Below are 12,381 nucleotides of genomic sequence, written 5' to 3'. Positions count from 1 at the left end.
TGAGCAAGCCTCGAGTCCTGTTTTTTCTTGCCAACATCTGCTGGAATCTTTGCAGCCCTATGTCAAGCAGCATGCAAGGAAGAAGTGGTCTTGAAATATTAAGTCTGCAATTTGAGACACAGATAAATCTTACAAGATACCATAGCACAACCATTTAAATGATCTTTTGGTAAAAACAGGAGTGTTGTGATTTTCTTAACTGTTTTCTACATACACATCACGTTGAGGGGAGAGACATGCCCATTATAAAACCAGGGGCATGTCTCTGCCAATGGGGAGTACGCATCTAGCAAACCACCTGTCTGTTGGTATCCTGAACTATGGGACAAGAAACGGGCCGGATCCCTTGAGTTGAAGAGGGTGACCAGATTCTGGGATTAGGGGTTGACTTGTTCTTTAGCCATCCTCTCTACCATCCTCTCCTCGGCCCCCAGCAGAAAGCTTCAGCAGCAGCATACAACACCAATGCTCATCCACCAGCGTTTGCGTTTCGGCCAACCTTCATGCTGCAGAGCATGCAGGACACAGACAGCTGTGCAAGTTACTGGGTACAAGATTATTATATACTGACATTTTGTTTGAAAGAGACACCAAAATAAAAATAATTAAATGAAGTCTAGTCACATTTATTACATGATAGAACTGTTTTGACTGCAGTGTTTTAAACACATACGCATTTTGGCCCCAGCCTCCTCACTCTATAATTAAAAACAACCAAACTCAGTATCACAAAAGCTTGCCCTCTGCAATAAACAAGACCTAAAAATTGCAATCTTAACAGCTCATATTAAAACTGAGAGTAAATAGGCATGACCTGAATCTCCAAATCCCATTTAAATAAATAAATAAATAAATAAATAAAAGCTCTTTATATCTTCTGAAATACCTTCTATGAAGCACACAAAGGTATATCTGCAGACAAACTCATCTCCTTCCTCTATTTGGCACTGCTCTGCACGTACACATCCCAGAAAAAGATCAGAAAGCTGGTAGGAAGCTTTCTGCAAGCAGAAGCAGTCATGATGAAGTCTATGAAACTACAACTGTAGATGCCAAGCACGATTCAAACCACTGGGAACAAAACAAGCCAATGCTTCCAAGACCAAAACTGACAACTCACTGGAATCATTTCTAGGGACCTGGAAAAACCTGGTGTGAAATAAAAGGGAACAATTTTTCCATACTGGACTGACATTCAGCTTTTTCAGCTAGCACTCACCGCTTGTCACAACATAGGTAACCCCTACACCAGTTTACTATTTCTTCAGATAAACAGCTCACTGTAAGAGATGCGTGTTTTCAAGATATCTCCCTGCGTCACTGAATTTCAACTGTGCTGAAGTGTGCCTACGTTCTCAAGTTATGCCGAGACATTTTACAGAGTTCTAAACCAAAACTCATCAAATGCTCTGTTTTGGAAGGAGACCTGCTGACCCCTTTGTTCCTACATTTTTTCCTATACATACCCATGCTTGGCAACTGACTCTACCACTAGAGCCACTTAAGATCAGAAATGGAAATTCCAAAGGATCTGTGCAACATTCGGTACAAAGCCCATGTTCATCACCATTCTTTGAAACAGTCCGATACCAAACATCAGCAAGTAAGCTGCATATAGTCACGTAACGTATACCATAAACCTCTAAATCTGCACGGCTTGCAGGGCTTTCCTGTTGTTTATTTGTCTAGCCAGATAGTCAAACAAGGATTTGTAAAATAAAGCAACGGGATGCGTCATGTCACAGGTAGGTGCAGCACTTTCCCTGGGCTTGGAATGGCCACCTGTCACTGGGAACAAGCTCCCTCATCCCCTCTGGCCGGCGGGACTGTCCTTGTTCTGCCACTAGGGGAAAACCATGAGCCCAAAGCAAAGATGGGTGTACCAGGGCAAGGCCTGAACACTTTGTGAAGTATCGACTCCCTGACTGGAAAGAAATCCTTCACAATGCCCTACTGCCCTAAGGTTTTTAAATAAAGTGACACGCTTCCAGTGACAGTACAACGTTGTGATTATAAGGTGTACAATCACAACATTGTCCACCTACCTCACAGCGAAGTGCTCCCTCAGGGTGCAGTTTCCCTCTGGCACAGGATCCTGTGGTAGGGACCACTGCAGCATCCTTGGTCAGATCCCACCACAAACCCCCCCGAAGATAAGAACTAATAGTGTACATGACGCCCAGAGCCCACGATCACTCATTAGGACTGAACACTAGAGGAATGACGTGGGAAAGATTGTAATGTAGGATCAGGCCATGTAATGGAAGTTTCCATTTATAGTGCTCAGCTACTGAAACGAGGACTTACAAATGACGGACTTGTTAGTGAAGGCTTCTTTGCACAATAAATACAGAGTGAAAGAACGTTAATGTACGTGTTCATATAAACCAAACCACTTTCCTGCCCCCTCTCAGGGTTTACCACAGGGGCTAGTCTGACCATACAACGTGCTGGTCTAGGAACATGATTTTGTCAATGAGGAAGTCGAAGGAACGTCCACCTGCTCCTGTCCTTGCCCCAGCTGCCATGCAGCCAGGCTCACGGCCCTCTCACCTCCGCCAGCCGCAGCACACCCCGACCCGTGAGGCTGCGGCAACGGAGGTCGCTGAAAGCAGGCTCAGCACCGGGGTCTGCGTGCCTGGGGACGTCACCCCTCCCGGTCCGCCAAGTCACCGACAGGCGATGATCTGGCCTCCATCTTAGGACAATGTAATTCAGGAATACAGTAACCGATAGAGAGTTGGTGACAAAACGTTATTTTAAACCTGTCCTACATTTATTAAAATAATATTGGCACTTTCAGAGCATCAGTCTTCCAGGGATGACACAATATTTTTAAAGGTAGGTCGGTATGGCTCCTTTTTATAGTGACAGAAAGAAAGGTCAGAAACTTCATCAATTCTTCACGAGAGATTAGCATGATACAACTGCACTGTATAAACACAGTAGAAGGGGGCTAAATTTGAGCTTTAATTACAAAACCGCAAGCCATATATCACCTCTGCACAATGTTCACTTTTGGCGTGCTCCACTCAAGCATCTCAAAAGGCTTTAAACATAATTAAAGTGTACCCTCATGAAAAAAAGTTTTTAATTTTGCATTTAAATTGAGAATATATCTTATGCTTAGATTTTGCAAAATACATCATTTAAAATCATTAAGATCAATAGAAATCTTTCATTATTTAAGCCCACAGAGACACAGACGCATGCACATGCTCCAGTAAAACATTTTCTTAATGACAATTAAAATCAGCATCTTTGCAACTCAGCTTCCATTGTTCTAGAAAATGCAATCAGTTAATGGTCCTCTTCTTGAGCAGGGACTATTTATTTTGGGACAGCTGTAAGGATTCTCACCTACAGCTGTCCTCCCCTCCTTTCTGCTGGAATCCCCACTGGCGCAGGGAGAGCTCAGCTGCTTCTGAGGCAGCTGCTGAAGGGCTGCTGCTGTCTGCTTCGTGGGCTAAGAAAAACAGGTTTGTTTTACTTAATGCACTGCGTTGCGAACTGCTGCGTTTCAGTATCCACCCTTGCCACCGAGGGACCAGCGAGGGATAGGAGACTCAAACTGCACCAAGGTAAGCTAACCGTGAGCCAAAGCCCCCATACAGATCACTGTGAGACAGAAGCAAGGCTCAAGTTTTAACAACACTTGTTCAGCATACTCCTGTTTTCAGTATTAGAGCTTAAATACGATTTGTTTGGGGCAGGAAAGTTTTTTCAAACTTTTTTTGGTAAAGTAGTGAAAAGCAACTACGATGCTCGGAAGCTACATACGCTTTTGTAAGAAATGTTATTTTACAGACAGCAACAGTCGGTACCAGAGCTGTGATTCCCTCGACACCTCAATATCATCTGAAATAATGAGCCCAGCCACTCAAGGTAATAAATAGATAGCTAGCTTAGACTGAATATCTGTATTTTCTTGACCAATATTATTACATGTACAGACTCCACTATTCTATAAACATCAAACGAGTCCGTATTCTACTAGTGTCAGTCTTTCCTCATCCCCCTGAATATCACACCCCTTATATGAAGCAAAAGTTAAGAAGGTTACCAACAGAACGCATGAATTTTCTACTAATCTCACTGGGAATTTATAAAACCCATTAAATGCAGGATGGTTTCCCCAAGAGAAAAAATAGGCAAGATACTATTTGTCAAGGTAAGAACTTTGTAGGATCTTTGAGTTTTAACTATTTAAGGCTTTGCCACAACTGAAAGTTTCTTCTTCTGTGACTACAGAGCTACATTTTTATATTACTATTATCATTACATACTCACGTTTGCATACATTCTCAAATTTATGTACTTTATTCAACTATATATAAAGTTCTACTAATATAAAAGTCTATGTTTATACTCTATTTTAAAATAAGAATATTCACATAGGGAATTGCTCCAGCACAGAAGAGGCAATAAAATTATATAGTTACAGATCGTTCAATGCATCTCCGCTCATGAATAAACTCATTTAGAAGACTTTCTCTTGCGCTGAAACCTCTTTCTTTCTTACTCCCCTAGTACTGAACTTAAACGGTACCAGAGTATTAATGCATACTCAGAGAATCCTAAAAACAAGCCACTAAGCCATTCTGGTGAAGTCTGAGGAAAGTTAATGAACTTAATTAGAATTCTTCTAAATGGATCAGCCTGCAGTAGCCTGGGCTACAGCTAGTTTACCTTCACAGGACTCATACCATCAGCAGCAGAGCCCATCAAAACAGGCCTTTCCCACCACAAATGCAAGATGTTTAATTCACTCTCCCGTTTTTTCCCTGAAAGTGATGAGATGTTGTACCCAACAGGAAGCTTCTTCCCTCTGACTTGAACTTAAGTAAACTATTTTCAATTTGGCTTTGTCCCATTTTCTTCTCAGCTCCTTTCCACTGGCCTGAGGGAGGAGGAAAAGGTGAGATGGGAAGGTTCCGCAAAGCTGAGCCACACCGATTTCTGCTAAATTAAGATGGTTTAAAAGGTCCGCTGTGGTGGTTACTGTGAAGTTGTAGAGTTTAAAGAAAAAGGTCTTAACCAAAAAAAAAATAAAAAAAAATAACAAATATATGAATTCAACTCAATGAATTAAACTATCTTCAAAGTTCAGTCATTTTCACTTTTTCCTCCTGTTTCTTTGCTGTAGCAGAAATTCTCTGCCCTCTCTATTTTGAGGCTGTGGTTTCACAGGCAAAGCCTTCTGCAGCTTAAAGCCCATCTCCCCTGGCTGTCAGCTCCTCCCGCACGCACTGATTCCCTCCCAGAGCTGCATCCTCCTGCTGCTCACTGGTATTGTGGGCACCACCGACTGGCCTCATATAGAACATATTAAGGATCTAAATAAGTTTGCAAGCTTTCTTTTCTTTTTATGCCAATTACCTGGTAGAACTCCCCCTTCTGTGTTTTTTTAAAGCCCCCCTGGTTCTCAGAGCAGACTCTCTGAAGCCCTCTGAGTCACTTGTGCTGCAGAACAGAGAGGGCAGCACCACACCAAAGAGCAAGAGGCATTTTCCTAACAAAAAATGGGCAAGTACAAAGACATTCTGAAGAATACTAATCATCGAGAAGCAAAGAAAGGTGCATTATCATTGTTATTATTTTACAGCCACCCTTTAAAACAGGGAACTACAGTAGTTCAGGTAATTAAAACTAGAGTGAAAATATTCAAATACAAACATTTAATAACATCTTCAGACAATTAGGGAAACCTGCGGGTAGGGGCATCGCCCCAAGATGTTCAAAAATTTAAGGTGGTGTCTCTTTAGCCAAAATAAACTTACAGTAAAAATTGTCTTCACAGCACCTGCTCAAACATTAATTAGTACAGAAATAAAACAGAAAGCCTGGACAAAATGATATAAGATTTGTACTACACCAGAGTCCAGGTAACTCACAAAACTACTGACAGCCAGGCTAAGCAAAGGGAGCTTTAATACACCATTATTTACCTGATGGTACACTTAAAGGGATTCACGAAGAAACGCTGGTGTAAAAATACATATAAAGACAGCAAAAGACACCCATATCCCTGCTGATTAAACTACATGACACTATCATGTGAAAGGCATGAATGAAAGCAGGAGAAAGGATACGCCTCAGGGAACAGGAAGTCTAATTCCAGTATTTCTTTAAACATCAGTGTTACACTGGTGATATTCCAAGACTTTTAATTTACTTCATATGAGATAAGAATCTGGCCCAATGAATACTAGACACAGAAATGACTCAATATATGCCAAGAATCCAGTTCCTGCCTTTGCATGTAAAGATGCATATGCATTAAAAAAAAAATAATGACTTTTTAAGAAATTAATTCCTTTAGGAAATAACGACGTCCTTAAGCTGCATCCAGCCACTCATTTACGGTATGCAACAGGGCCTTGCAGCAATAGACTGCCCCGCTATTCACATACATGGCATAACGCTCAGTTTCTGTGTCGTTTTACTCAGTTCTCAAAACCCTGAGGTTTTTAAATTAACTTTTCACTAGAAGAAGAATAAAACTTCCTCAGACTCCCTCTTTAAACAAAAAGCATGCACGCATTACTTTCAGATAGCAAAATAGAAAACAATCCTGGCAACTGCAGCGATGTGGTACTAGCAAAGATAGAACACGATAAAAAATAGATCATGGTTTGTTTCTTTGTCAATACTGCATTTAATAATTTTCTATTCAGGGTTTCTTACTTGGTATCTTCTCTCAGAAATATGCACAATGCTTCCATTATAAAACACTGGGAATAAATAAGGACCCTGTGCCTTCTCTGAAGGTACAACACGCTCTAATTTTTCCTGCTCAGAAACAACTCTCTGTTCTTACCATCACACAAACCCATAGCCTTAGACATATCTTCATTTCTTGCTTTCCTCTGCATGTGAATCTAGACACTCAATATGATCCGATCATCTTTTTCCTCAACAGGTTTTCCAAAACCCATAATTTGCTATCCAGACCTACAGCCCAACTCATCTCCCGTATTGCAATATTTTCTTTGATCTAACTGTTTCAGACTAATCCTCTTTCATTCTTTTAAGTTTTCAACTCTCTTTTAAGAGAGGGAGACCAAAAGATCATATGCTCCACCCTTGAAACCAAACTAAGAAATTTACAAAAGCTGCAGTATTTCAGTGATTTTTACATACTGTCACTACGTCGTACTTTATAGCTTCAGCATTTGTCAAGTGTCCAGCTTCTCTAAACAAGTAAAACATCGCTGAAAATGTCTGTCAAATCAGTATCATTTGAGAGATACACAAGTTATTAGGGAAGTAGGTGTATAGCTACTTGTGCATTTTTGAACCAAAGCACAAATAATTCTTAAAATGCAGAACACCACACTTAGTTGGTCCTAAAATCAGCTCCCACTGAAGTCAGCTGTCAATAAGAAGGGGTTCTTTAAAACTGCTTTCTAAATCTCTATTGTTTGCTCTGAATTCATTCTCTCCACAGAATTTGTGCTTAACGTCAGTCAGAAGTGCAGTCTGGAGTGCAAAACTTGCAATAGAAATTTGCTGACAAAAGATCTGAACAGTGAATAAGAACTGGAAATATTCCTAAAGGCAGAGTTACAGCATCTTTGCGGTAATAAATCAAATGTAATTAATGAAGAAACTTTTTCAGTCACATGCACAACAGAGCCTCCAGCACCCTTCCTCGGGAAAATTCCTTTACGGAAGATTGTAACCACATGAAATCCTATTAGAAGGTGCTGAACTCCTACATTGTGACTCTTCCGGTAGGCTTCTACATAACAAAAATGCAATGAAGTACCCTACAACTTTTTCACTCTTATTATGCAAAATCCTTATCAAATTCAATAGTGTGACATCACTCAAAACCCTGACTAACAATGGCACACAGGAGGTCAAGAGATGTCCTCTTTGTTTTAGTTTCAAGTGCTTTTCAGTCTATTAATGTTAAAAGAAAAAGAGCCTTAACAGAAATAACTGATAAAGATCAAACCTACTAAACAATGGGAAGGAAATTCAGAGTTAAAGCTAGCGCTCAGCTTAACAGGAACCATTGTGCCTAGGTACGGGCAGCAGAGTGATCTTGCCCGTCACACAATACCCAAGAATAACAAGGTGAGGTAAGGGAGCCCAGAGCTCGCCACTTCCCATGCTTGTGGTGGTTTCAACTCAGGCCATGCCCGTTATTTTAACGCAGTATTTGTATTTCTTGGGAGCAATTGTTCAGCAGTCTCCCATTCCTTTGTGCCCCGGGTTGCGTGGAACGCAGCATGCGGCACACGTTCCCCTCACAACCAGGAGGACAAAGGACTCAGTGATCAGGGGGGACAATTAGTCCCAATTAGGCCTATTTCGCAGCTGAGTGTAAGGGGCGGGGGAAGGGAGCTTAAATTTTCAAGCCATGGGTCCCTCAGGCAAGTTGCAGTGCAATCAGCAAAGGGCCAAGTTTTAGTAAACGTACCCTGCCGTACCTCGCTGAGGTAAGGTTCTGGAAGTCGGGACACGCTCCCGAGGCAGAGGCTTTCCTCTAGGAGCTCCCCGAGCTGTACTTCTCCCGCAGGCTATGCCGAAAGCCAATAGCCATTTTGCCTATTTGCTAACGTGACTAACCAATTTTTCCAGTTTTCAGCCCACTCCTCCAGCAGTAGTTCTCCATTTAAACACACGCACACACACACACACACACACACAGAGGCAGCATTAGTAATACTTACATATGCACATGTGGAGGCTGGAACCTGCTCTGATTAATGTTGTAGTGTGTAAACGCCTGCGTTGGGTTGGAGCTGTACTCATCCACTGTTATGGTAACTTTGCCTTGTGAAGGAATTCCATGAGCCATCCTTCCTCCTTATGGACATGAGCAATTCACAGCTTCCCAAGGCCAAGAGCGGGGCAGGGCATTGTGTTCCCGGCAGCTCCCGAATCCCAGCAGCTCCTCATCAACGCCGCAGACCTCTGTGAGGAGAGAACAACAGCACATACTGCTAAAGCCTTGAAGGAGACATAAGCAGGCACTGACATTACTCTGTCCTCTCCCCGTTTCCACTCGAAGGTCTTTTTCTTTATTCTTATGTACGCATCACCCAACGCTCTACGCATAACTATTCACTATTGTATTCACCACTTCATCATTTAACTCCATCACCATTAAATAGATTTTATAAAAAGAATGCTTAAAATAAGGCTTTATTTACTAGAAATCTACCCGTGTGGAAAGCCCCAGTTAAGTACTCCATATTTACTATCCTTTATTTTAAGTAACATCTTGTGCTAATTGCAACCATGAAAATTAACAAGTGGACCTGGTTTCCTGAAGGACAAATGGCTTTCCGCAAATACACACACTTTGTTTTCAAGGCCCTGTTTTAGCTTTACACAATGAGTTGCATCTGAGGGACTTTGGGGAAGCTGACTGGAGGCAGAAAATTCAACAGTTGCACAGCAAAAGGTACACTCAAATACCTTTGAATCAATGTATTTATCTGCCTGGAGCAAGGCTCACATCTAGGCAACACTAACAGAACGTCCATGTTACAGACCACTAGCAATGAAACCGGTTTGGATTCATCATCAGACAGTAATGATTTGTCCAGTAAATTTCAGAGCAATTTTCATGCACAACTATTTCTGCATAGGAGGAAATAAATGTTTTTGCCTCTATAGGCGTCCTTATCTTTCACTCCTTCCAAGTGCTCTTAAATATACTTTTGCACTAAGGCTGGAAGCATTCTACAATAAGCTGAAGAGCCAGAAACTTCCCAAATCTGATCTCTGTCGAGTCCCCCACACACAATTTGAGTCTCAATTTCTTGAATCAATAAACTAAGGTTACTTCAGCTGCCTGCCTTCGGAAGGACTTTGGGAAAATTGATCTGCCTGTATTTGAAGAATAGTTTCAAGATGAGCAACTCTTTAAAAGCACTGCTCATGAGGTAGACCCTCAGCTGTGGCACACTACCATAGCTGCAACGACTTCACTGAAATTGCGACACTCCGTATCACTTGATCTGCTCTTTAGCTGCTTTGCACAATAGCAAATTTTTCATATCTGGCGCGTACTTTATAAAACTAAGCCAGCACTTGCTGGAAAGACAAAGAGATAAGAAAGAGAAGAGGATGATTTGAGCCCTGGGCATCAAACTAAGCGATGCTTTTCCAGTATGATATTCCTGGGACTTCTCTTAGCTCCCAGATCGAAATGTGTTTGCCATGTGTAGTGTTAAACATTTGGAATCTTTGATTTGTATTCAAAATATATTTTTAATACAAAGACTAATTTCCAGTTTGGCATGAAGTACAATAAAAATGCCCTGCAAATGGCAGATGGCCTGCTATAGGCCATTTATTTTATTATTTTACAACCTCGGGCCTACGTAGGCTTCCATATGTTAGCTGGGTTAAGACATTCGGCAACCTTCATTCCAGTAATTGGGTTCTATTCCTCATCTCCTTTATCTTTTTTTTTTTTTTTTTAATGCAAGATGAAACTCAGCCATGAAGCTCCCATTTAAAACCGAGCCATTGGTGAGACAGTCCATCTCAATAACTAAGGTTGTGGTCTGGCCTTTGCACTAACCCACTCTCCTAAGACCAAGCACAATAATTTCAGGGGAAAAATCAGCAAGGTGAGCTTTACTAAACTAAATCTTGGCTGCATTTTAAGATAAGTGCAACAACTGCTTACGAATCATAATGTGGTGGTTACCATACCAGGTTTGCAGCTGTTTCCTTAATTTCCCTTACAATTATATTTCAGTGTTATTTTGCATAACAGTAAAACACAACACCTGCTTCAAATTGCAGTCCTGTTCCAAGTACTGTAATTCTTTTGAGATACAAGCTACGAGGAGTGTGCAACACAGAACAGCGTAATTGCCCTGCACTGAAAAGTAAATACAAATGAAAACATCTTCCTGTTGGAGAAATGACTGTCATTAACAAGAATGCTCGCCATCAAAGCTCCCAGGAAAAAAACTAAGTTTTTCTTTTATGCAGCAAGAACTTTAGCGTTTGCATAAATTAAGTGGTATGAAAATGACACATCTATGTTATATTTTTGCAATTAAAAGCTACTATATAGAATAACACGCTAAAACAACAACAAAAATATGCCTGGACTTTCAGAAAAGCTAAGTCACACTATTTTCAGTAATCTAGCGTAAGAAAGGTCAGAGCATTAAGTTTTATATTATAGTTCACTCACTGGGAAAAAACAATCCAATTTGTTTGTAAGAGTGAATCATACATAAAGACAATAAGCGTTTTTACAAGGTTTATAAGCTTTATGTTACAGAAAGAAATTACCACAACTGGCATAAAACAAATGATAAGATATTCCAATAGCTGTATTAAATACTTTAGAGTTGACCTTTGTATGATTTTAAGTATATAAGCTACAATTGCTTCCCACTATGTCAGCCTTTAATGTTGAGAATAAAGCTCTACACTTATATCAAGACAAAGTCAAGCAAAGCATCCTTTGAAAATGAAATTCAACAACAAATGCTGGACTGGAAAAAAAGTAGCTGACTTCTGTGTCAATTCTCTAAATTCCCTGTAGTGCTCTATTTAGTCCTACAGCCCACCTAGCAGAAGTGTCTAATTAATACCTTCTTTAATGAGTTCTCTGAAGAAAATATCAAAAAGGACCTGAACGCTTCTCAACTTTAAAACTAAATATATTTTAGGCCCAGGGTTTAAAAAAAAAAAAAAAAAAAAAGGCTACTTTGCGTCATTACCATTCTTTCCCCAAATGTAATCACTCTTAGAAGATTACATGCAAGAGATGAGTAGAAAAGAATAAAAGTTGCATTATTTCTCACATCTGTCAAGTGAAACAATTTCACACACTTGATGTGATAATATCGGATTACGAATAGTTATACTGAAACCCCAAATAAACAATCGCAGCGTGTTGCGGTTCCCCACGTCCAGCTTACCCCGGCTGAAACAATCATTTTCCAACGTGGGTTTGGGCTGACAGAGAGATGTGCTATTGTATAAATGTGCTCAGTTTTCAAGGTGCAAACTGCTGTAAGCCTTTTTTCCATAAAAGGGCCGGCACAAACTTACACGCAGCTAATTTTACAGCACTACTACCAAAAAGCTACCGCAAAACACGCCCGGAGAGGTCATTTCAGAGCGTAAGGTTGCATCTCACGGCGACCTACCCACGCAGGCTCCGCGTACGGCCACGCACACGCACACCCGCGCCTACGACCACCGCATCCCCCTCGACTAAAACACTGATGCCTTCCTAATCTGAATTACAAAACCCGTGCCTTCCGAGCGCTACCGCGCCGGAGACGAAAGCCGGGCGGTGCGGCAGACGGGCAGGGTTAACTCGGCGGCCGCTCCGGCTGCCGGCACTGCCGCGGCTCCGGCTCCAGCCCCACCGAGCCAGCGCCG

General features: G+C 41.3%; 1 protein-coding gene across 2 annotated transcripts in view; it reads right to left on the bottom strand.

Annotated features, from left to right (window-relative positions):
* The window catches only part of MPPED2 (metallophosphoesterase domain containing 2), a 182,358-nt gene that overhangs the window by 89,518 nt on the left and 80,459 nt on the right, over positions 1 to 12,381 (bottom strand). For both annotated transcript variants that reach the window (XM_035327976.1, XM_035327975.1), the window contains exon 3: positions 8,685 to 8,928. In XM_035327976.1, the coding sequence (XP_035183867.1) occupies positions 8,685 to 8,812 (128 nt within the window). In that variant the 5' untranslated portion in view covers positions 8,813 to 8,928. The remainder of the gene's footprint in view (positions 1 to 8,684; positions 8,929 to 12,381) is intronic.

This window comes from Oxyura jamaicensis, chromosome 5 (assembly GCF_011077185.1).
Source record: "Oxyura jamaicensis isolate SHBP4307 breed ruddy duck chromosome 5, BPBGC_Ojam_1.0, whole genome shotgun sequence".
Lineage (NCBI taxonomy): Eukaryota > Metazoa > Chordata > Aves > Anseriformes > Anatidae > Oxyura > Oxyura jamaicensis.
This window is presented reverse-complemented; position numbering and strand designations above follow the sequence as displayed.